Below are 26,341 nucleotides of genomic sequence, written 5' to 3' on the forward strand. Positions count from 1 at the left end.
AAAAATTGAATAAGGCCCCTTTTCCACAAAGCACCTCAATTTTTGGTAACTATGAGAGAATTTTTTGCTCGTTCTGACCAAAAAAAATCGTTATGCGAGGATTTGAAAGTTTCAATAAACTTGACAATTTCTGTTCAAAAATCAAAACTTTTGAACAATTTTTGGAAAAAAGGCAGACATTTTGGAATTTTTTGTGATTGAATGACAATTTCTAGCAGTTTTTTCACAAAAAGAAAGACCTTGACAATTTCAGCAAAAAGCGAAACTTTTTGGCAATTTCCGTCAAAAAAGTGAGACATTGGAATCATTTTTGAAAAAAAAATAGACGGCAAAAAATCTTCAGCAATTTTTAGAAAATATCCGCAAAGAAAGTAGGTACATTTTTTCGCATTTTTATTTCGAAAATTGGCTTTTTGCACTTTTTAGGCTAAAAAAGATTCGGTATTTTTTGAAATTTTCATTTAATTGCTAAACGTTAGAATTTTTGGCAACGAGTGTTTGACAAAACGCAACAGGCGAGAATCATTTTTTGCAAAACAAAAAGTTGGTATTTTTTGCCAAAAAGCGACAAAATTTTTAGCACGAAACGATACTCTTTTGCCATTTTGACAAAAGGCAACAGTAACATTGAAAATACAGCCAGTCAAGAGTAGGATCACTTAAAATTCTAGATTTTTACATAAAAATTCTTTTCAAAAAAAAATCCTTTGTTGTTGAAAACATCAATAAAATTAAATTTTTTTTTTCAAAAATGTTGAATTTTTACAAACCCCAAAAATGCAATATGTAATTTGCCTTTCAAATATTTTTTGGCCTTGGGAAATTGATGCAGGAATTCCTCTAAATACACCACCAACCACCAGTCAAATTTTCGAAATGGAAAAACTTGAAAATTTTGGCAAACAGAGGTAAAAAGCTGAAATTTGGTTTGAACACTATGAACCGTTCTGTAGCTTTCAGCGGATTTTCGGATACTCCAACTTTCCAAAAAAGGAAAAAAAAATCTAAAAGTAAGGTGAAAATGAAAATCAGCACAAAATTACGAAGTTTGATTTTAAAAAATGGAAAAAGCATCACTTTTTAGACATATTCTGACAAACGTTACGACTTTTTGACAATTTTTGCAAAAGCTGCACTTTCAGACTATTTCGGCTAAAACAGAATTTTTTGGATAACTTGTCAAAATAAAAGTCTTTACATTTTATTTATTTTGGCAAAAAAAATTACGAAATGAATAGATTTTGACAATGATTTGGCAAAGAAACGTGGCTTTTCAGGATAATTTCGGCAAAAACAAGAATTTTTGCCAATTTTGGCAACAAGATATTTTGAACATTTTGGCCAAAAGCAGGAGTTTCTTTTCGGCAATTTTTACAAAAGTTAGGAGTTTTCTATAATTTTTTGAACCAAAAAGGAGCATATTTACAATTTTGACAGAAACGAGTTTTTTCTGACAATTTAGGCAAAAACAGAACTTCGCAGACAATTCTGGCAAAAACATAACGAGGACTTCTTAGGATAATTTTGGCAGAAGCAGAAATTTTCAAAATTTTAGCTACCTACTAACAAAGTTTTTTGGTCATTTCTGCAAAAAATATTATGACTTTTTTGGTAACGTCAAGAAAAAAGTAAAGTATTTTTCCACAATTTTGGCAAAAATGAGACTTTTTTAACGATTTATTCTGCCGATAAATTTTTTAAATATTTTGGTAAAAAACAGGTGCATTTTTCGCAATTTTTACAAACATTCAAGATTTTTAGATACGTAATTTTTGCAAAAACAGGAATTTTTAAAATTTTGGCCAACAATGGGGTTTTTTGTTCATTTATATAAAAAAAAGTATTAGGACTTTTTTGATAACGTCAGAAGAAAATGTAGGTATTTTTCGACAAATACGACCAAAAACAGTGCTTTTTTGACACTTTTGGCAAAAGCTGAACTTTTTGGCAAGTTCGCAGTAGCGGTTTTTCGTCCCATACTAAATCTTGAGGTGTCACACTCCGATTTGAACAGGACCGCGATTTTTGGAAAGAGCATAGTCTAAAACCCCCAAAACCAAATTTTCAGCTGCCCAAGTTCATTTTTCGATTTTTGGCGAATTTTTGAAAATTCAAAATTGACTGTTTTTGGCGATTTATGCTTTTTTTTTTAAAGTACGTACTTGATCAGTAAAAATGGTCAAAATAAGTCCCAAAACTAATATTAATTACCCAAATCCAAATTTTACCATTTCCAGCCATTCTGGAGCCTCCAGCGCGATTTTTCAATTTCTCCAGAATTTTGAATTCGCTACAGAAGGCTTGAATACGAAGTTGGGCAGCTAAAAATCGAGTTGTGTATTACACTCGACCTGTTTAACGAGTTTATCCACATTTGAGCCGATTTTGGAAGTGACACCTCAAGAGTGGTTTTTTGACCAGCTTTTTTCAAAATTAAACAACCCAAAAAATCAAAAGATAACCGTTTCTGAGGAATTTTTTTAAATTTGCGCGAATCGCTGTATTTTGTCCAAAACTAACCCCCCAAATCAAAATTTTACAATTTCCTGCAGCCATTCCGGAGCCTCCAGCGCGATTTTCAATTTCTCCAGAATTTTGAATTTGCTTCAGAAGGCGTAAATATAAAGTTGAGCAGCTAAAAATCGAGTTGTATATTACACTCGACCTGTCATATTCACGCCTTCTGGAGCAAATTCAAAATTCTGGAGAAATTGAAAAATCGCGCTGGAGGCTCCAGAATAGCTGGAAATTGTAAAATTTGGATTTGGGTAATTGATATTAGTTTTGGGACTTATTTTGACCATTTTTACTGATCAAGTACGTACTTTTAAAAAAAAACATAAATCGCCAAAAACAGTCAATTTTGAATTTTCAAAAATTCGCCAAAAATCGAAAAATGAACTTGGGCTGCTGAAAATTTGGTTTTGAGGGGTTTAGACTATGCTCTTTCCAAAAATCGCGGTCCCGTTCAAATCGGAGTGTGACACCTCGAGAGGTTCCCTTGTAAGTACCTATGTGTAGCATTCTAGCGACACGACCAATGCAACGTGACAATATCAGCAAGGTGCAAGTGCAAAAATCAACACCACAACAGGTAAAAATATTTTACATCCTTAACAGCCCTAACCGGTTTTGATATAATGTTACCATCAACCCCTGTGGGAGGAGGGAGGGCCATCAAAAATGAAATATGTACCAGACTCGCACAGGTATTCATGAAAAGTGCCAACAGTATATACGGTGGTTCAAGTGCCTTTGACAAGTATTCACAATCATAACCGGCGTAAACCTACATCTAGGTAGGTGTCAAAATTCTAGTTGCAACTGTAACGAAGGAGAATCCCATTGTATGTACACTGTACAGCTTAAAAAAAGTAAAAATGAGTTACATTTATTGCGTTGCTATCGCTCTATGCCTCATCACTTTCCAGTCCATATCTTCAGTCGATTCAGTCTCTGTCCAGGCATCGGTACCAATTATCAACGAATGCAATGGCATTCCATCACTATTTCATAAAGATTGGCATTATAGGAATACATTCGGCGTGATCATCAGGAAAGGCAGCAAAGTGAAATTCCAATTACAAGATCCCAAAGCTCTGGCTGATAAGGAATTTTTCATCACCTGTCTGCAGAATACCCAGGAGCACGAGGTTAGTTTGAAATTCACTAAATACACATCTACGAGCGACGTTTTCATAACAACCACGTGCGTTCCAACTGTTGGCGTTCTGAAATTATGCAACCAGCCAGCGAAAAACTTGATCGTAAATCTGACGTTGACAAATGCACCAGTTTTTCAATCACTTCCCATCATCGAATTCAAATCGTTCGAAACATACGATTATGATAAACTAGAAGTTGAGGAATTTCTCAACAAAATAGTATATTATGGTTTCGTCAGTACTAAAAGGGCTCAAGTGTTGATAGGAAAAGCCGACGTGGATGGATTACGTCGAAATAATCTTTTCGTAGATGGCTTGAAGATAATCAACGACGTGATTGAAAAGTACGACGAATACAGTGGGCGTAATCTAGTTCCAGGTGTAAAAGGTCCACGAATCAACGCGAATCCAGAAAAGGACGTTCTTTTGCTGAAATCCAAGGAATGTAGATGGGATATTTCCAATCGCTGGGTACAAAATGGCCATCAAACTGCCTGTGATTATGCTTCTGGATTATACTATCCCGATCGAGTAGTCACCGTTGATAAAAATATTTTGGAATTTTTCACCCCCGATGCCAAAAATTGGCTATTGCTCCACGAAATCGGTCATCATTATGATTTACGAACTCGAGACCTTTACGTTGATGTGAGCGAGATATGGAATAATATATACGCCGCGTTCTACCAGTCTCGATTCGTGTACGAGAATGAAGAAGACTATTGGACTCAAGATCGTTCTTCTGCTGCCGGTGAAGATTCAGCTCACAATGTCCAACAAGTGTACGACACGAGAACAAACCTACATCAGCTCGAATATCGAGCTCGAGTTCACTTTTTCATGGCTTTATTCACTCTGGACAACCATGATGCATCTGTGTTCAGATCCTTCAACATACGAGCAATGAACGATCCCCAAACACCCAACAATGTACTAAAAAGTATCGTAATTTTCATCAGAGATCAGTACAACGTGAACGTTGCCCCCTGCGTGGACCGTGTAATTTATCAGGGAGTCCCCTGGCTTAATTTGACCAATATCTACGATTTAGCTGATACGAGAAATTTCCGAATGCCATGTTTCTATTACACCAGCAGCAACACGAGTATATCAAAAAACCTCAGATACGAGTACAAATACAGGTACACAGAACACTACTTGAAACCAGCCACCAATTTGCATCTTTGTTCGACAACAACGGATGAACTAAATAAGATCGTAATTACAGTCGATAATCCAACATTAGCCAATCAACGTATCAGAATAAATTCACTAGTGAAAAAGGTACTCAATTCGACCATCGAGATGAATTCTCGTGATACTGCATTCGTGGTTTGGGGAGAACTGAATAAAACTGCAGTAATTCAACCCACATACACGTTTTGCAGTCCCACGACCGAATACAAGTGCACAGTGTCGCCGAAACTACTGATTTACAATGAACGAAACCCATCTCAGCTATTACCACCTTTCAGATTCTATATTTTAGGCCTTGGAGATGTTCTGAGTGCAATTTTGCAGATCGATATTGGCCAGAAGAAATTCATGATTAAGACGCTGGTCGAAGATCCCCATTCGGGCTTCTTGAATGATGAAGGCGTTTATGTGAGTATCAAATTGTATAATCCGTGGAAGACTTTGGTTGGCTCTTATAAGATTAATGGAACTAATATGCCAATCGAAGAAGTTTACTTCGATATAGATTTAAATTTCACTTTTGAGCTGAAGGCTCGAGAAAAAGATCGAGTCCAGATTTTCAATTACACGTTGAATGACTTTCAAGGTAATACTTTCAAAATTTACGAATATGGTGTGGCTGAAGCTGCGCCAGGGAAATCGAATAAAATAATGCGAAGGTTCGTAGATATTTTACGCAACGATTTGGAATATAAACCGTATTTGAAATCGTATCAACATCTGACGGATTTGCTGCGTATCTTACAAACTAAATGAAAGTGAAAATTAAACTGTTGTATGGATAATTTCTGCATATTTAGAGTAATTAGTATATAAAGTGGTATTTTTTATAAGTACTTTTAACTTTCATTAATTCTATAAAAATGTTTCTTTGATTTGATGATGTTGTTTATTTCAACCCGAACCTTTAAAAAACAGAATCTATTGCCTAAAGTGGTTATTTTCAGCGTTCGTGCTCGATAAAAAAAATTAATATAAGTAACCAGAAAAGCTCTAAAAAGTAATCAAAAACTAACGAAAAAAGTGACAAAATGTGTGCAAAACATTCTCAATAAAGAAAAAACTAGAACCAAAAAAAAATTCAAATTTAAATGTTTGGTTTCTTAATTTCAAAAAGTTGAACTAGTTTGAAAATTTTTGATGAAAAAGCGAGAAGTGTCGGCAATTCTGGGTAACCATGTGAGAATTTTATCAATATCTGCTTGCAAAGAAAAAATGAATAAAAAAGACTTCAAAACAATTTTTGAAAAAAATACAAGACAATTTGAAATTAAAAAAAAAAAAAAAGAAACAAACACTTCTACAATTTTATCAAGAAGCATGACTTTTTAGAAATTATTGCAAAAAATGATATTTTTTGGCTATTTCTATATCGAGAAAGCGAGACGATGGGATAATTTTTGGAAAAAAAGTGAAAACAGAAAATCTTCAGCAATTTTTAGAAATGTTTTGTGCAAAGAAATAATTACATTTTTCGCAATTTTTTTCAAGTTTTGCACTTTTTGGGCAAAAAACAAGACTACATGATTTGGCAAAAGGCAAGAATTAGACAATTTTTGTAAACAAAGCAGACATTTTTTTTGTTTTTTTTTTTTTGCAAAAAAACAACAATTTTTAGGTAACAAACGAGAATTTCTGACAGAGAGCGAGAATTTTGCCATTTTAGCAAAATGCAACAGTAACGCTGAAAATGCAATGTAACCGGTTGGGAAAGAATAATAGAAAAATCAAAAAAATAAATCATCAATTTTTTCTAAAATGTTTAATTTTTGCGTCACAAAACTTTTCACAAGAAAAAACGTTTCGTTTCCCTAAACAATGTGCGGAGCCTTTCAGTTGAAAAAAAATTATCAGAATATTAACCTCCCCCCCCCCTCCTAAAAAAACACTTTTTCTAAAAAAAAAACATCAATTTTTGTTCGAGATTCCTTTAAATATCGCATATGGAATTTACACTCCTCGATTTGATCGAACCCAAGCGAGTTCGAAACATTTTTAGCCCTTTCAGAATACCTTGAAATTCCTGGGAAAAATTGAAAAATCGCTGGTGACTCTAGAATGATCCCAAAATAGATGTTATTGATGTGAGGAATCATTTCATGAAAAAATTTTAAAATTGAACTTGAAACTGCTTTTTTGAATTTTCAAAAATTCCCCCCAACATCCAAAACTGGATTTTAGCATTTGAAATTTTGATTACAAGGATTTTAGGACATGCCCTTTCGATCTAGCTTGATTTCGATCAAATCAAGGAATTTCAATTCCAAAGGTTCCCGAGTACAACTTTCTCTTGTTAATTTTTAAAATTGAATTTTAAAAAATACAAAATAATGCTTGTTTTATCATAATATGTAAATGTTTTGAAAATTTTCACCAATATCTTTTTTTCAGATTTCGGACCGCAAAACAGAGGCAAATTTTTTTCAGGGGTAGGGGGGAGCGAAATGCAATTTCTGACAGATGAATGAAAGATTTTTAAAATACTTCATTTATGTATTTACTTTGATTTCTGTAAAATTTTCTGTTGAAAAGAAGATCATCTGAGACAAATTCGATTTTCAAAAACATTTTTTTTTCACTTCAATTTCGTTGTTTTTTTTGGAAAATAGATAAAGATAAGAAATTATTTTCTAAAATGAAGACCACCACAAATTACATCTTCATATTTCTCTGATTTACACGATTATTTTTGCTCAAAAAATGTTCGAAACAAATTCAATTTTCAACCATGCTTGAGAAAAGTAGGTTAACGAAAAAAAAAAAAAAAAAATAGCATAGAAACTAAAATATGCATTTTACAATCTGTCATAAGATTTTCTAGAAAACTCTAAAAAATTCGAGTTTTAATCAGGAGGAAGGGAAAGTGGGAAATAGCAACCTCTCTTCGTATTCGATTCGGTAAACAATCTGTATAACGGGAACAATGGAGTTACGGGGTGAGGGGGGGCAGTGAACCTCCTACAAAAATCATTACATTGATATACTGGAAAGATTTTAAAATGAGATTTGATTCACGTCATCACGTCGACAATCTCCTCGTATACTTTGAACTCAACATTATCAAAAGAACTAATCAAAGATAAAGATACGCTATCAGCCTAAAAATAGTTTCAACTTCGACTACACTTAGATAATAACTTTCGAATCGATTACTCATGAAAATACAAAAGAAAAATAATCAAACCTCGATATCGTCGCGCATTCGAGAATTTCTTATCGGTCGATCGCGAAACCCACGCGGCATTCAAACGATAACGAACGCAGAAACCGAAGAAAAAAAACAATCGTTATCAGGTCAACAAAAATCATCTATGAAAAAAATATAAAATAATTCGACAAACTTAATCGATAACTTGTAAATGCGAATGCTTTGACTTGTACATAAACCAATTTCTTAACTACTAAAATTCCAGCTGGGTAGCGGGCATAACGAAGAAACACACCTTATGCTTCTTTCGATTCCGCTGTCTGAGCCTGATCCTCAGTCTGTTTTTGGTCATTTTCACTCGGTTGAGGTTTTCGATTAGTATTTCTTTTACTTTTACGAGTAGCGCGACTGAGAGCTTTCCTCATTTGGTTGAACACAGCGATGCACCTTTCCTGAAAATCGAATTCGAATGAATTTTACGTGGAATATATTTTTTTTCAATTTTTAACTGGGCAGTACTGTTCACTTACGTCATTTTCACACATTTCCTCCACCGTTTTCCGTTGCTTCATATCCTTGTACTTAATTTGAAACAATTTGGCTTCGAATTTAATGAAAACTAAATCCTACGAATAATTCCATAATGTTAAATATATACAAAAATAATCGCATTTAAAAAAGTTCACGAGCGTACTTACCCCAGAAAGGGGCACCGGATAACCGCAAGCAGCCATTAACATGATAACCATACTGAAAGTTCTAATTACTGCAACGCTAATGTGGGTTGCTCTCGAATTATGTGGTCCGTAATATAAAGTTTCCAATCTCTCTCGACTGTACAGGGAGAATGTGGCTACCGTAGCCATCGCAGCATTCATTTCGAAACCACTAAAGAATTCTTGCTCCTAAACCCAAAAAGATCACAATAAAAACAATCCAACTCGAGAAATACGTTATTATTTCATCTCACACGAGAGCTCGATTCAACACTTACGAAAAGGTAAAAAAGAGCCGCCGAAATAGCAACCAGATCTTCGGTCAAAGCTGTCCATTCGTTGACGGAGGTTATATTAGGCGAGATACTCGATAAAAACAATTTCCATTTCATTTGAATGTGTCGATCGCTATTATTATCACTCCATAATTGTAACAAGCCAGGGTGATGAACTGAAAATCCGTACAAAGCGTTTTAAAAATCGTAATAATAATTTCCACACGTTAGCAATATGTCTTGTGAGTTATTCCGGTGATCATAACCTTCGATAATGAACAAATTATGAACACACTTGGTCCTTTCGATCAAATTTTATCATTTTTTCGAGACCACACAGGAAAGCTTCTAAATATTACAAATCTGCCACCGCAATGACCTCACAAAACGTACAATCTGCGCTGAAAAATCTTCACGAATCTCACCAGTAGGTTCAACAGGCTTGACTATCACCGGTTGCAGATAACTATCTTCATTCTCGCCGCACCATTCCTTTATCTCAACGTCGGCCAAATGCTCGTACTCGTATAACAAAATTCCGTACATTTTTTGACGCAGCAAACGCGTCACCGTAGCACTAGGTATGAACGAGTTAGCTCGAACTCGGTTATTATTAGCTCTTCTCAGATCTTCGAAGGTCACCGCTAGTTCGAAAACTTGATTACTCAGTACACCCCAGATGGCAGCCGGCGTCAAGACATTTCTATGGCGAAACCGAGCAATTTGCAACACTCTGGACCATTTCGTGGCCGGATTCGTTATCTCTGCGAATTGCCACAACGTTATCAATACTTTGATCGATTAATTTCGAACCAAGTAATACAAATAATACATTACTAGGAGTCTCCTGGACCAAATAACTGTTGTAGCAAGCTTTAATCAAGCCTAGAGCGGATTCATCGCCGAACACGTCGATGGAAATCGTTTTCAGTAATTCGTCGATAGGCTGGTCTGGCAGTTTATTGATATATCTACCGATGGCTGGCATCAGCATGTCGAATTTCACGTTGTTTTCGAATTTTATTCCGCATATCGAGCAATGAAACCCCTGCGATGAAATAATCGTTTAGTAAGCTTCGTTTTGATACATTCATCTAGAGATATTTTAACATCATACCTTAAGTATTTCAAAGTCAATCAAATCGTTTCCGGCCAACACCGCTAGCAAAGGTAACTGATCGGTTCGGATACGTAATATTTTAGCTAGCACTTCGCGTTCATAAAGTAACGTCGTCATGGTACCCATATTGAAGTTCTTCGAAGATAACACGGCGCATTTAATATCGCTAGCGAGGAAATCCGAATCTTGGGCGAAGATAGCGAAACAATCGTTTTTATGAACGTATTCGATGATCTCTTCGTCGCATTCCTCTATCGTCATGTAAACCTGTCAAAGAAATTCATCGTAAGTTATTTTATTAGAGTTAATTCTAGCATCGCGACAGTTTAAAATAACTCACTTCGCATCCCAAAATATACTTCAAGAACATAGACGTGAAAATTCCCATCGTTGGGGGTAACGAAGCATATCTCTCCGGAAGATCTTTGGTCAGAGTTCCTTTTTCGAGTATACCGACTACGTCGTAAATATCTCGTAAATTCCGCCTCCTACGACCAATCCACGATGCACGTTTCTTCTCGACGGTCAGACCACCGAAGAAAAACACAATCTTGACGCCGACTTTGGTGAACGATTCGACGAACATTCTTAACCGGTGGAGAAATTCTTGGATTTCGAATCCAATCACCCAATCTAGTCCTTTGCACCATAATCCGTAGCATGATTGGGCATCTACAGCGATCACTGGTTCTTTTCCTGTCTCTTCTCTGAAATCGAAAATCAAAATAGTTATGGCTGATCGAACCATGGGATACGGGCAGAAGCGTTGAATTAAATCCGGCTTACTTGTATTTGGCGGCCAATTCTGCGATTTTTACCCAGTAACAGGCTGATGGACAGTACTGTTCCAGGAATGTTTGTAGTCCTCGAACACCCATTGTAATAGGTTCTTGGTGCTCACACAGTTAAGCTCGATTATTTAATTAAATAATGAATAAAGACATGATAGAAAAACACAATTCAAGTACCTAATCTATCTTGAAGATCTTTACCGGCGCTCCGGCGCAACAGATGTGAATGTTCCACCAAACAACGTACCTAACACCAACTCAACAGCCAAGTCGTGTTGCTATTACTGCGTTGTTTTGTTGTATTCATCGCCACTAGGAGCGCTAAAGTTTACAGGGTGGCCAGAAATATCGGGTACCCCTAAGAAAGTTTTTCATTAAAAATATAGGTTGGCAACGTGAAATAGATGCATATGATTGGTGGAATGTTATCTCTCCAGTCCAACAACCAATCATGTGTTATCATTATTATCATTCACTGTGACCAACCGAAGTATTTAGTTAGAAAACTTTTTTAGGGGTACCCGATATTTCTGGCCACCCTGTATCAATTTTGAATATTTTTTTTTTTAAATTTATTTTTTATGATTAATTATGATTGTTTTGTATTTGACACCCATATTGGAACATCGGCGAGCGAACTCTGAATCTCGAAGTGATTTTGGATAGGGAGAGGCGGCACTTGGGCAGTTAGGCAATAAGCACTTATTATAGGCAGTTAGGCACTATATCACCTTATCAGCTGATTGGATTCAGAATGATGGCACCTAATTCTCGATGTTTGTAAACTATCAGCTTTCATAAACGTAATTATTACAACGAAATTAATACACTACCTAGTGTTACGAGTACGTTTCTTTATCATGTCCCTATCCAAATATACGTAAAAGTATTTTCTGCTTTTAAATACTCGTTGCTGTTGTTGTTTTTTTTTCCTATTTACTGACACGATTGTTCATAATTACATTTCGCTACACTTACCAATCTGGTTGTTTCCATGTAGGTATTCTTCAGTTGATTTCCGACCAGGGAGGAGTCATTTTCTTATAATGAATTTATCCTGAAAATCAAACAGAGAACTCCCATTAGAATGAGTTGATAATAAATGCAAATCATATTTTTCAAAATTAATATTATTAAAGAAAAAACTGAAGTTCCATATAAAATTTATTTCTGTAAAAATGATGAAGTAAAAAAAAAAAAAATAATCCATTCCATAACGTTCATATATTTTACACACCTCATTCACCTAATATCTACCTATATAAGTATCTGATTAAATTGGGTAATACAAATTAAGAAATAAGCCACTGTTAATCCGATAATAAATTAATTTTTATTTCTTCAAATAAGAAGGTTTCCTGACTCGCGATGTAACAGTCAACTTATATCCATTCACGGAAGTCATCATGAGTCCATTATCCATATGAACGTCCTCCAATTTCATGGTTGTATGAAACGTGAATTTTCTCAGCAATGCACTCAGCGTTAGTTTCATTTCAAACATACCAAAATTGTATCCTGTAATGACACAATGGTCAGTAGGTACCTACTTGAAGTCATCTGAACGAGACAGTTGAAAAATATCGAGAATAATATCGTCAACAAGTACCACAATACCAACCTATACACATTCTGGGACCAGCACTGAAAGCTAAAAATGCCAATTTGGGACGTTTTTCCACGTTTTCAGGACTAAAATGATCTGGATTGAATTTCCAAGGATCGGGATAATATTCAGGATTAAAGTGTACCGCGGAATTCGATACGATTACGATGGTATCAGCCGGAATAATTCGATCTCCTAAATGCACACGTGGCCATAAATACCTACATTATTTTTTTCAAAAAAAATTTCTCGTGCCAAAGTCTGAGAACTGCTCTGTGCCTATCCATACCTATTTTAATATCTTCCTCGGCTTCACGAAACATCACAGGTACTGGAAATCTTCGCAAAGTTTCTTTCAAAACTTGATCCAGGTATGGCAATCGTTCCACTTCATTTTCATCAGCTGGTCTGTCACTGTCTCCAAAAATTTCGTACAGCTCGTCGTATAATTTATCCTGCAAATATTTTGAACGAATTATACGAATGTGTGATCAATTCGAGTGCATTTAATAAACTCCATAAAATATGACGAAGTGCCTATGATTATCTATCGTTCTATCAAACAGACCTGTATATCTGGATGCATAGCAACCATCAATAGGAACAATGAGGTTATGAGCCCTGGATCTGTTCCCTGTAACAGTCAATTAATTACCAATCATCTCCAACTAACATGGAAGCCACGTTGATGCTGAGAATTTAGGAACTTACCCCTGACAGTATTGTGATAAGTTCGTCTAGCATGATATTTTCATCATTTTCCAGTTCTGCCAATTCGTAAGCCAAAGTTAGAAATCGTTTCGGAGGAACACCTGAAATGAATTATGAAATGAGCCAGCGTAAAAATGTGAAATTAATTTCAGCTGACGAATAATTATTCTCAATGATTCACATACCGTCTGGGCTTGCCACAGTGTTGTTTTTATGGACTTCTATTTCACTCAGAATTTCTTCCTTTTTGTCTGCAATCAGCTAAAACAGATAAAGAATGGTATTGATGGATAAATTGAACCTCCCCGGGAGGGGGGGAATGACCAGATCTGTTAGTGATCAGGTCCGAAAAGATCTGATCCGATCTCGGTCAAATCTACTAATTACTCGTAGCTTCGGAGAATGTCCAGATCTGATCTGGTCAGATCCAATTTGACTTGATCAGACCTTGCCAGATCTGAAATCAAAGTTTTTATCAGACAAGATCTATTCAGACTAATCAGACCAAATTAGACCTGATCAGATCAAGTGTTCTTTGGATGCAGTTACATCTGATGTTCAGACCCGATCATATCCGATCATTTTCCCCTGGAGTTGTACTATCATGACACTCACTTTTCGAATAAATTCCTCAACTGTTTTTCGAGCTTTTGTGGATTTGTTCTTGTATAACAAATAATTAATCACCTTGTGTTGCAACCAAGGTGACAATAATTTTTTAAAACATAAGTCTATAGCCCTGAAAAATACCAATACAGTTAAACGGTTGCACAATAAATAATAGTCTGCATATGTATTAGGTAGGTATATCTACATCCAGTGGAAAAATATTGGGTCATGAGCATAGTGAGCAGATCAGGAAAATGACCACTACAGATCTGAATTGTTGTGGTCAAACTCATTTAGAGAACGTGATGGATTAGATCTGATCAGCCCTACTTCAACATGTTTGATTCATGCGTTTAATCGATTGATTCTTAATTTTTTACTTACTCAACAGCAGCACTGTAATACTGCAAAAGTAAACTATCGTTCCAGTCCAGATCAACATTCATCGATGATTCTAAAACATATACAGCAACAATTTTATTAAAAGTCTGTTTTAGTGAGGTGAAGTGAAGGTACCCATGAAATAATATATACCTACCTAAACCTATACTTCCTGCTTACTGAGCAGCAAGCTGATATAACAAGGATTGTACTCAGATTTTTCTCAAAAAAAAAGCAACTTTAGTAGCCAAAAGAGCCGGAAAAAGTAACCAAAAAAAAAAGTTAATGTAGAAAAAAAGTGGCAACCAAAAAATTTCAATGCATACAAAACATTACATTTTATTTTAGATTACAAAAAAAAAAAAAAAAAACGTAAGTAACGAAAATTTTGATAGCAGTTTTTTCAAAAAACACAGAAAAAAACATCAAAATTCAAATAGGTACAAACCATTTTTGAAAAAAAAAAACTAGCAACAGCTCAAAACAGATAATTATCAACATTTAGAAAGTAAACTACTCGTAGATCAAAATACAAAAAGAAAGCATGAAAAAAATATTGGATTCCAGAAACATAATCAAAAAATGTGTTAAACTACTGAAAAAATTTCAAAATTGAAAGAAGAGGGGGAAGTCTATCGAAACAGGGAGGAACAAAATTTAACCTTTTGTTCAAAATCATTTCAAAAATACCAATATTGTAAAATAGCAGAAAATTTATTTGATGAAAAAAAAAATTATTTGAGTGTTGAGAAATAATAAACAATAATTTGTAAAAAAAAATTCCATAAATACGAAGAATCCTTTTAGAACGGGAAACTTATTCAAATCAACAGGAAAGGGCGGCGGGGGAGGGAGGAGATTGCAATCTAAATTTGGAAAAAAGGTGATTAGTGAAAATCATTTTAAAAATTCGAATGCAAAAAAATGTACCTGGCTACAAAAAGAAAAAAAAAACCTCCATCAAAATTGTCAAAAATTGACACGATTCAAACAAAATGGAAAAATGGCGACAAAATTATTGAAATTGAGAGAAAATGACCAAAACAGGAAGCAGAGCAAAGATCAAGATCTGCTTCGTGATCTTCTTTTAATAAATCAAAAGAAATTCAAAATGAACCAAAAAACAGAGTTTTGTAAAATTTAAAAAGTTGAAAAAAATCACGAGGATTCCAGAATGAAAATTCGATTAGAAGTAGAAAAACTCCACCGAAAAAATCATGGTGAAAAGCACTGAAATTTAAGAAAAAACATCTCAAGAATTTAAAAAAAAAACTCTCGAAATTCAACGATAAAATTGCGAAAACTTCACAAAAATTTAGATGCAAAAGAAAACACGAAAATTCGGAGAAAATCGTCCGAAAAATTGGAAAATAAAATCTACGAGAATTCAAAAGAATAAAACTTGAAAAAAAATCAAGAAATCCTCAAAAAAATTCTAAATAAAACCATCTAGTCTCAAAGTCCAAAAAAACTCTCAAAAACTCGAAAAAAATCTGTAATCAGTAGAATTTTGCAAAAATTAAGCAGAAAAAATTACTAAAATTGGGGGCTAAATTTGTACGATAAATCGATCTAAATCGATAAATCTGACTCAAAGAATATTGACTTTTAATCAAACAATTCGACATACTAAAACATAACGACTCAAAATAAATAGAAATATTTATTTACTCGGTCAATGACCTAAGTCAATGAACCAAAACAAAAACAAAATTGAGCAGAAGCTCGACAACTTTATAACTCGACGATTGAATCAATATTAACACGACGAACTTATATACATAACGAAAACAACGAAAAATAAACGATAATTTAACAGCCAACAGTTTACGCGATTTTACGAAAAGAACAAAATTTCATTAAAAACATAACCAGCGATATTTAGAATTCGCGAAACAAATTTTATTTTTTTATTTAAAAATAAAAACTAAAATTACCGAGCATAAACGTTACGGTTACGGTATCAATTTTGCCAACACCCCACCATAAAAATATTTTACCTAACACGCGTACCACTTAAATAAACGTAAAACTTGTTGCTTCTTATCATTACCGGTGTTTGTAAACACTACGATCAAAAATATTTTTACAGCAAAATTTCAGTTAAAACTATACTTATATTATACAAAAATCTACTCGAAAACATAATTTAAGCGTTAAACAATGACTCACAGAGTCTGTCGAATACGGTACGTGTCGTGGCTTTGGTCAAAATATCGGCAAGTTGATCTGCCGAGGATATCTTTTGCAAGTAGATTATCTGTTTCGTGACTAAATCGCGTATATGATGGTAACAGACATCTATATGTCTGGTACGTTTAGATTCGACCGTGTTCGCTACAGCAATCGCTGCGTTCGAATCGCAATACACCGGTACGGTATCAATACGAACTTCCAATTCAACAAACAAATTTCGCCAAGACAAGACTTCCTTTCCAGATGTACTTAACGCAACGTATTCAGCTTCACACGATGAAAGACTTACACAATTTTGTTTCTTAACTACCCAGTCAATTACGTTGCCATAATGTAACACAAAAATTCCAGACGTTGATTTCCTATCTAAACAATCACCAGCGAAGTCCGAATCTACGTACACTCTTACAGAGTGTTTATCGACTACTTCAGGTATTACGTAGGTAAGTTTCACGTCTAACGTACTACGTAGATACCTCAAGATACGCTTGCTGTATTCGAATAGCTCCTTGTTTGCCAAGTGCTGGTATCTGCTTAGAAAGTTTACAGCAAAAGCAATGTCAGGACGTGTTCCTCTTGCAATGTAACTTAAACTTCCTAAGAGACCTCTCACTTTGGTTTCGAAACTTTTATCGAGCTTGAGATTAGTAATCTTCAAGTTCGGTTCCATAGGAGTTAAAATACTATTCGAATTAGACAGCCCGTAATCATTTACTAACTGCTCGATATACGTGTTTTGATGAATTTCTAACTTGTCTTTACTACGATTAATTTCCATACCAATAAATTTCTTACATTGTTGCAGATCTCTTATTCCAAAACGCTCATTCAAACGCTTGACCAACCACTCGATAAGACAATCATCGCAACCTGTAATTAGAAAATCGTCTACGTAAACGACAAATACGCAACGTAGAGGATTTTCTTCGTCGAAATAGACACACGGATCGACTTTGCTCCTTACGAAACCGAGCGAAAGTAAGTACTCGTTCAATTTTACGTTCCATGACTTGGGACTCGTTTTTAATCCGTATAACGAACGTTTGAGAATATATACGACACCTTTTTCTTCATTAGTCCCTTTCGGTGGGTTAAACATAATACCTCGATTTATATCTCCATTGAGAAATGCAGTACTCACATCTAGCTGTCTCAACTGCCACTTGTTGACCATAGCTAGATTGAGCATCGAGCGTATTATCGGTTGATTAGGTGTTGGAGCGTAGATTTCATCCAATTCATAGAAATGATTGTCTTTGAAACCACGCAACACCAATCTCGCCTTAAATTTCACCCCACCATTCGAGTTGATTTTTTTCTTAAGAACCCACTTACTGTCTACCTTCGAGTAATTATCTTTATTTACGGTTTTTTCAGATGCTGAATACCAAACGTCCTTGATCTCCATCGCCTTTAACTCTTCATCTATCGCTACACGCCAAAATTTCGACTCAGGACCGTTTAACGCTTCTTCATACGTAAGGTCATCGACCCCAGCGAGTGCAAAACAAGCAAAATCATCGGATCGATCGTCGGTAACCGAAGTATCAATCATACTACGATCAACGTTAATTTCACCGCTACGTTCGGCTTCGCTTAACTCATCTGGATTTACCCAAGATGAGCACCCAGGAGCTGGCTCTACCGAACTACGTACATCTTGTTGATTCGTAGGTATGATATCTACGTCTTTTATACTTACAGTTACAGACGTTTTGATCAAATGATCGTTGATGATATCGTGTATCTTACGCGTTTCATCTACTTCTACGCAACTCGAATTCGTAAATTTATTTCGTAGAACATCGTACAATACATAACCTGTCTCGGTAAAACCGAGCAAAACCATATCGATCGACTTCTCATCGGTTTTCTTTCTCTTTTCAGGCGGTACCAGAACTCGTGCAACACTTCCAAACAATCTCACTCTCGATAAATCCGGCTTTCGACGATTCCACAGCTCGTACGGTGACAGATCGTTCAAGGCAGAATGCGGTAAACGATTGTACACGTAGTTCGCCGTGTATGCAGCGTAAAGCCAGAATTTATTCGTTAAACCGCCTTCGTATAACAGAGCTCGCATTTTTTCTTGGATGGTTCGGAAAAAACGCTCGACGGTGCCATTATGCTGCTTTTCATAAGGCTCACTGTTCTGCATAGATATACCTTTCTCGTCGACAAACTCTTTAAAGGTACCTCCGATAAACTCACTAGCGTTGTCACACCTTATACGCTTTACCTTCGTATTCCATAACGTTTCACTAATATTGACATACTTTTTTAGGTAGGTACCTACTTCGGCTTTACTTCTCATTCCGAACGTTACTCCCCATCTCGTACAGTCATCTACGAAGCCAATCAAATATCGCTCGCCTTCTAGTCCTTCTGTAATAGGACCCATTACATCAATATGAACGAGATCGAGCGGATTTGGATACCTATACCTACTCGAATCATAGGTATGTTTTTTCTGTTTGGCTTTGCAACAAATTTGACACTGATTGAAAGGTGGGCAATCACATCCACGTAACTCAGGAATCTTATCTAGTACCGTCTTGCTCGTATGAGCCAACCTACGATGCCAGATGTCACCTTCACCTTTCAACTTATTTACTTTCTTTTTATTTTTCAGATTTACATCACTGTCACTGCACGTACCGATATTTCCTATACCTACACTTGAAACATTCGAATTTCCAATACCAGAATCATTACCTATCGTCGTTGAAGTATTACCTACATTTGTCGAGTCGCTAACATCATTTGTAATCAACGCAGATGAATAATTGGAACAAGAATACAAAAGAGGAGGTATATTGATCATAAATTGAATCGTATACAATCCGTTATCGTTAAGTACTAATCTAGACACGATGTTTCCCGCAGGATCGACCAAACGAGGATCTTCATCGAAGAAGAAACGATAACCATTCGCTACGATTTTCGACACGGACAGAAGACTAAAAGAAAGACTAGGTACGTAGTATACCTCGTTCAACCAATAGACGTTTCCGTCATCGGCTAGAACTCTCAACTTACCTACTCCCTCTTTCATCAGAGAGACCTCACAATGAGCGGATTGCAAACTCTCGTTTACTTTCCTCTCACCGAGCAGGACTCCGGGATGTTTTAGAAAATGCGAAGTCGCACCACTGTCGACGACAAACGTGATGAAATCGACGCCGTCGTCGTCGTTTGTCTCGACATACGCATTTTCTTCACCGAGGTTTAAAGCGGTCGAGTCACCTAAAAAATAATTCGAACCGATATTTACGTTACGCGAATTTCCGAAATTTGAAATCGCGATACTATCACCGAAACTGCTACGACCGACTTTATTTTTAACGAAATCATCTACGATATTACCACTACGACTGTCTTCTAACGAGAAATTTTTCTTTTTTTCAGAAGTCGACGGAAAAAGACCTAACGCGATCGACGGACGAGGACCTGACGAACCGGACGAACCTGCAGTACCAGACGTACCCGACGTACCACTCGACGAACCGTTACCACCATTATTACGCGACGAATCACTGTTTTGAGGGCAGTTACGACCGATATGCCCTGTCAGATTGCAACGATAGCAAACGATACTTCCCCGAGGGTTGGTATCGTTTCTAAAGTTTCCTCCGGCGGATCGACAAGACTTGGCCATATGGCCCCATTTATTACACTTATAGCAGGTACGATCTTTGGCTTGAACGAAGCCATTTTTACCACTACGATCACCGTTACCGTTCGACGAATTACCGGACGAGTTCGAATTACTACTACGCGATTTATTACGATTACGATTACGATTATTATTATTACCGGATTGATCGGATGCGGCCATCGCTGAACCGGTACTTGTCGAACTCTTCGAGGTCGAGGAGTTCTTCGAGGTATCTTCCAAACTCAAAAGCAACGAGGAGATTACTTTTGGATTTGGATCTCCAGCTGTGACGTGAATCAGTCCCCGAGCAGTCATACGCACTGACTCATACTTGGGCGAATTGCCCAAAGCATTTATCAGATACGTATACGTTTCCGATGGAGTCAACTTCACGTCCAAACTCTCCATATCGTTGACGAGCGTATAAAATGCCTCCAAGAACTCCTTTGGACCTTTGTACATATCGATGACAATCTTCGAAATACGAGTTCGACAGTCGATAATTGCTGCTTGGTTTTCCGCCTGGTACAAGGAGTTGAGCTCCGTCCAGAATACGTACGGGTCCTCTGTCTCCTTGACCAGTCGGAAAACGTTCTCAGCTACGTGCCTAATTAAAATTTCGAGCGCTTTCGCTTTTTTACGCGGCGATAACGTATTTACTTGCAAAATCGCGGTTTGAAGTCCTTTGGCCGAGAGAATGACCTTTATTTTTCTCTTCCAGGACACGAAGCCCGTACCGCGAAAAACCATCGACTCCATTACGCGACTATCACCGGCACCGAACATACTTTCACTCGACGAACTGCTCGAATCGGATTCTACAGCTGCTACGTCGTCGGACTCGTTGTCGCTACTTTCACTACCTTCGGACTCGTCGTCGGATGGACCAGGAGGTGGAGGAGGTGGAGGACCGGTTGGTGGATTAGACGGAGGAGGAACGGGATCAACAGGGATCGACGGATCGTTGGAAATATCACCGGAACCCGACGAACTTGGACCAGCTTCGGTATCACCTGCTGACTCAGATACGTGCTCGACGTTTACTTTACTTTTACCTTTCGACTTCGGTATACTTTGTTCTGGTTTTTCTTTTTCAGAAAAACCTCGAAACTCAGCGCTTGATTTACGCTTATCCACACTACTATCGTCGTCGTCTACGTTGACTGATTTTCCTGACCTCAAATAGGACAGGACTGTCGACATTTACTTCGTCGAACACTACACGAACCGAAAATTCAACAGCTACACAAGCCGGATACTTGGACGAGCAAATCCACACAGGATACCAGAACGTCGTCGAACTACAGAGCGTTTCACCAACTACGCTCACGCTACCATGTACGATAAATCGATCTAAATCGATAAATCTGACTCAAAGAATATTGACTTTTAATCAAACAATTCGACATACTAAAACATAACGACTCAAAATAAATAGAAATATTTATTTACTCGGTCAATGACCTAAGTCAATGAACCAAAACAAAAACAAAATTGAGCAGAAGCTCGACAACTTTATAACTCGACGATTGAATCAATATTAACACGACGAACTTATATACATAACGAAAACAACGAAAAATAAACGATAATTTAACAGCCAACAGTTTACGCGATTTTACGAAAAGAACAAAATTTCATTAAAAACATAACCAGCGATATTTAGAATTCGCGAAACAAATTTTATTTTTTTATTTAAAAATAAAAACTAAAATTACCGAGCATAAACGTTACGGTTACGGTATCAATTTTGCCAACAAAATTAGGAGAAAATTTTATTAAAAAATCTCGAAAATTCGAGAAAAAAGGTTTCGCCGAAATTAAGAACAAAAATTTAGGCAGAAAAACGAATCAATAAAATTCAAAACAAAATTATGGAAAATGATGAAAATAGAAGATTCAGTTCAGCAAAAGTCATTAAGAATTCACAACAGAAAACTCACAAGAATTAAAATTAGGTATAACTTCGAAAATAAACCGACAAATTTTATGAAAAAAATCATCGAAAAATTCTAGAAAAACTGAAGAGGATTCAACAAATTTGAAAAAAAAAATGTTCAAAGAAAGAGAGAGGGATCAACAAATGAAAGATATCAAGATGCAGAAAAATCCACCACAAAAAGTGAAAAAAAAACAGTCATTAAATCTTGAAGAAGCTTCCCTCCCTCTCAAAAAAAAATCAAAAAGGAAATCGTGATTTTTGGAAGGAAAAAAAATCATAATTCTACAAAAATTTGAGCAAAAAAATCACTTGTTTTTTCTAAAGCACAATACCTACTCAAAAAAACACTGTTGAAATAAAAAAAAAATGCAGTCAAAATTTAGGCAAAGAAATGACCACAATTTAAAACAAAACAATAGAATCGTGAAAATTTGGAGAAACTTCGCCAACATTTGAAAAGAGAAAAAAAATGGAAATTCCGAGAAAATCGTCAAAAAACCTTGAAAAAAGAGAACTCGCGAAAATTCAAAAAAATCATACCCGTCAGAATAGGGAAAACTCTACAAAAATTCAAAAGAAAACTCATCAAATCGGTGAAGAAAAAAAATCACAAAATTCAAAAAACCCATCGAACTGAAATAAGGAGAAATCCTGACTATTTGAGCAATAAAATCACATAAGCTCGAGGGAAAATTTTTATGAAAAAATCACGAGAATTCAAGGCGATGAAATTCGACAAAAATTCAGGCAAAAAAAATCATCAAAATTCAGAGCAAAATCATGGAAAAATTATTTTGGAAAAAAATCACCATCAAAATTCGAGATGGAAAAATCAATCAAAACAGGAGAAAATCCACTAAAAACCATCGAAAATTTCAAAAGAAAAATCATCAAAACTGAAAAAATAAAATTCGTAACGCTGAAAAAGCAGCGATGCCATTTAAATGAAAACAGTGTTTTTTCCAAAGAATTTTGCATAAAATTTTGGAAAAAAAAGAAATTGGTTGGTTACTTGGAAAGTAACCGAGTACAATCCCTGGATAATAGAAATCTTATTACTTACTGAGAATAATATCAAAAGCCAAGTTCGGCATGTAATCCCAAGCGTCAAATACTGGACCATCTACCAACTCTTGCATTTTCTTAGCCACAAATTCAGTTTTCTCGTTAATTATGGATGTATATCTGGGAAACGCATTGCGGTTTAGCACAGGTAAAAAATATTTTCTATTCTTTTTCCATTTTGAAACTGCAAATGATCACATTCAAGTCATTGAAAAAGGTAGACTATGTAAAAAGACAGAGAAAACGAGAAAATAAATGCATGAAGGTTCTCATAATGCTTACTTGAGCGTGTAACGAATATCCCGTCACCGAAGAAATCCTCAAATGGTTGAAAAAGTTTTGGTTTTCCCAACATTTTCGAGTTCATGAACACAGTCTGGAAATTTATATCAAATTAATTTTCTCAAACATAAATCTCAAGTACATATCTATCTAGGTATACTAAATTTCAATTTCATTTGAAAGATAGGTAAGCCATTCAGTATAAGCAACCTAGTTGATGAGTAAATAAGTGCAGTATACTAGGTACCTACTTCTAAATCATCAATGTTGCAAAATGTTACCGCAAGGTATTTGCCCAACCATAATCGATACGTATCGCCGTATTTTTTATTGTACTCGACAGCCAGCTTCACCGAATCTGAATGTTTTAAAAAATATTCAATAATAAAATCATATACCGATACATTGTCAACTGCTAAGTTCACAAAATAGGTAAACCACTACCTCCTTTGTAATGAAAATCCAAACTATTCCCAACCAGAGGTAATGCTGGAGGACCTGGCAAGGTTTTGGCTAATTTCACCATACGAGGATCTCGTTGACACTTGGTAACGATGTACTTGATTAGAAATGTAATCAAAATAACTCCCAAAACAATCAGCAACGATGCAGAGTCGACAATGTCGAGAATTCCAAACAACGCCATCTTCACGCAGCAAAAGAATAGCTACTGGTATCAGACCTAGGTTGGATTTACTCTAAAACATTTGTGTACCTATAATGAAAATAAGTTGAGCAATTAAAATAAAATAGGTATGAGGTACCTACTTCATAAAGTACCAAATTAGGAATGAGTACGTACCCAATGTTGAAAATAGGTATAAAAATACGGTCCAACTGATGCCTTTAAAAACAGATATTTGAGGGGAGGAGGGAACTTTGAGTAAAATAATCACACGATTCGATATCCAATATACGACAGATTCAAAAATTTACGACGAAATGAATTGAAAAAACATGATTGTTCGATATAATATTTATACGCAGAAGTGTAGAAGCTGCATAACATTACACATATAAGTATGAATTTGGTTCAAAATGTTATCAAAATTATATGTATGATTGTATTTATTTGTGAAACTACGTTACACTCGAGGTCATATCTATTAGGTAGGTATTATAAGTATACTCTCAATGTCAAACAATTAAACCATTGTATTTTACAGCAGCACTTTTCAAGTTGACAATTCGGAATAGGACCAGATATTTATCTATCCGTGTCGAATACCCTACTTCAAAAGTAGATAGGTACCTAACTGAATACCATTTGAACAATATCATTCCAAAGGAGAAAAGCTTACACCTCTTCTATACATATTTACAACAACAACAAAAAAATACATAAAATTACAAAACCTTACGAAATCCAACACAACAGGTAAGTAATTTGTGCAACATTTCTTTTAAAATAATCGATGATTTATTATTTAATAATATCTATAAAAAAAAATTATCAAATTAATACCCGCACCCAATACCTAATAACATGAGCTCAGCACTCCAAGTTTAATTCTTTATCATCACATTATCAAATTCAACTATTCAAGCACATAATCACGGAAGGCAAACGTTGTAAACTAAAAATTGGAAAACATTTGCGTTCAGGGAGGAGAGAATATATTGCAACTTCGATTCGATGAAAATAAACAAGCAAGGAAATCATTGGAAAATTCGTTTCAAACATTTGGAATCTATTTTTTCAGTATCTATATTTTTTTCAAAAACTGGGATGTCCAAAAATTCACTCAAAATGAAGCTCCAGAACAGCTTAAAGCACCACAAATTGATTTTAAAGATCGAAAATGAAATCATTTGAGCATTGAACAAAGTTTTAATTTACCTGCGCAAGAAATAGGCAAATTTTGAGTTTCCCCATTTCACGACAGTTTTTTCGAAAACTGTCGCTATTTTGTATTAGTTCCTCAGCTCTTATCTGATTCGTCAGTTTTTCATGAATTTTATCACGTAAATGAGTTGTTTGACAAAAATCCATCTTTATAATGAATCAGCATCAGCGTTCGTGAATGATTCATCTGAAGCAGACCAGCCATTCCTCAACAATTAATCCCGTCCTGAGTGAATTAATCGCACTCCAACTCGATGTCAAACGATTTACCTATATGCGAATAAGTTGTTTGTGAATCGTAAACAATACCTACTCAATATTCGATAAATCGGTCGTTCGTGAAAGATCATTTTGAAAGATTGAATCAGTCGTTCGTGAACGATTCTTTTCGGTTGATGTTGAATCATTCGTTTGCGAACGATTCTTTTCGATTAAATCATTCGTTCGCAAACGATTCATTTTGATTGAATCATTCATTCGCGAACGATTCATTGTGATTGAATCATTCGTTCGCGAACGATTCATAATGGTTGAATAATTCGTTTGTGAATGATTCTTTTTGATTGAATCATTCGGTCGCGAACGATTCATTTTGATTAAATTATTTGTTCGTTAACAATTCACCTTGAATACATCGGTCGTTCGAGAACTATTCATTATGATTGAATTATTCGTTCGCGAACGATTCATTTTGATTGAATCATTTGTTCGAGAACGGTTCATAACGGTCGAATAATTCATTTGTGAACAATTCTTTTTTTTTCTTTCAAATCAGTCGTTCATGAACAATTTGGTGATTTTGAGTGATTCAGTCGTTCGTGAACGATTTTTTTCGATTGAATCGAATCATTCGTTTGCGAACGATTCATTTTGATTGAATCATTCATTCGCGAACGATTCATTTTAATTGAATAATTCGTTTGTGAATGATTCTTCTTGATTGAATCATTTGGTCGCGAACGATTCATTTTGATTAAATTATTTGTTCGTTAACAATTCACCTTGAATACATCGGTCGTTCGAGAACTATTCATTAATTATGATTGAATCATTCGTTCGTGAACGATTAATTTTGATTGAATCATTTGTTCGAGAACGGTTCATAACGGTCGAATAATTCATTTGAGAACAAT

At 35.5% G+C, this 26,341-nt stretch overlaps 3 protein-coding genes across 3 annotated transcripts in view; all 3 read right to left on the reverse strand.

Annotated features, from left to right (window-relative positions):
* Window positions 1–8,167, reverse strand: part of LOC135848521 (cytochrome P450 4C1-like) — a 57,217-nt gene extending 49,050 nt beyond the window's left edge. The window contains exon 1 of the mRNA XM_065368442.1: window positions 8,047–8,167. Coding sequence (XP_065224514.1) covers window positions 8,047–8,106 — 60 coding nt within the window. The 5' untranslated portion in view covers window positions 8,107–8,167. The remainder of the gene's footprint in view (window positions 1–8,046) is intronic.
* LOC135848520 (constitutive coactivator of peroxisome proliferator-activated receptor gamma-like) lies at window positions 8,150–11,177 on the reverse strand. The gene is made up of 9 exons (XM_065368437.1): window positions 10,908–11,177; window positions 10,462–10,828; window positions 10,119–10,388; window positions 9,839–10,049; window positions 9,427–9,765; window positions 9,005–9,177; window positions 8,709–8,915; window positions 8,541–8,636; window positions 8,150–8,462 (listed from the first exon to the last, which is right to left on the reverse strand). The coding sequence occupies exons 1-9, from the start codon at window positions 10,997–10,999 to the stop codon at window positions 8,307–8,309; spliced, it is 1,911 nt and encodes a 636-aa protein (XP_065224509.1). The 5' UTR covers window positions 11,000–11,177; the 3' UTR covers window positions 8,150–8,306.
* Window positions 11,178–12,063: 886 nt separating this feature from the next.
* On the reverse strand, window positions 12,064–24,588 carry LOC135848522 (cytochrome P450 4C1-like). The gene is made up of 13 exons (XM_065368444.1): window positions 24,165–24,588; window positions 23,807–24,077; window positions 23,614–23,720; window positions 23,363–23,456; window positions 23,079–23,264; window positions 14,223–14,292; window positions 13,845–13,968; window positions 13,415–13,490; window positions 13,230–13,330; window positions 13,087–13,152; window positions 12,808–12,973; window positions 12,534–12,713; window positions 12,064–12,430 (listed from the first exon to the last, which is right to left on the reverse strand). Exons 2-13 carry the CDS (start codon window positions 24,006–24,008, stop codon window positions 12,246–12,248), a joined length of 1,557 nt encoding a protein of 518 aa, XP_065224516.1. The 5' UTR covers window positions 24,009–24,077; window positions 24,165–24,588; the 3' UTR covers window positions 12,064–12,245.
* Between the last annotated feature and the right edge of the window lie 1,753 nt (window positions 24,589–26,341).

This window comes from Planococcus citri, chromosome 5, assembly GCF_950023065.1.
Source record: "Planococcus citri chromosome 5, ihPlaCitr1.1, whole genome shotgun sequence".
Taxonomy (NCBI): domain Eukaryota; kingdom Metazoa; phylum Arthropoda; class Insecta; order Hemiptera; family Pseudococcidae; genus Planococcus; species Planococcus citri.

What these genes read in the sequence shown, in the direction of transcription:
- LOC135848520 (XM_065368437.1), bottom strand. Translation starts at nt 10,999, where the DNA reads ATGGGTGTTCGAGGACTACAAACATTCCTGGAACAGTACTGTCCATCA. An exon ending in AGTATATTTTGGGATGCGAA is followed by an intron (nt 10,389 to 10,461) that starts GTGAGTTATTTT and finishes TTTCTTTGACAG; the next exon opens with GTTTACATGACGATAGAGGA. An exon ending in AGGAAATGTGTGAAAATGAC is followed by an intron (nt 8,463 to 8,540) that starts GTAAGTGAACAG and finishes TTCGATTTTCAG; the next exon opens with GAAAGGTGCATCGCTGTGTT.
- LOC135848522 (XM_065368444.1), bottom strand. Translation starts at nt 24,008, where the DNA reads ATGGCGTTGTTTGGAATTCTCGACATTGTCGACTCTGCATCGTTGCTG. An exon ending in GGCTTTTGATATTATTCTCA is followed by an intron (nt 14,293 to 23,078) that starts GTAAGTAATAAG and finishes TATATGTTTTAG; the next exon opens with AATCATCGATGAATGTTGAT. An exon ending in TATTACAGTGCTGCTGTTGA is followed by an intron (nt 13,969 to 14,222) that starts GTAAGTAAAAAA and finishes GGTATTTTTCAG; the next exon opens with GGCTATAGACTTATGTTTTA.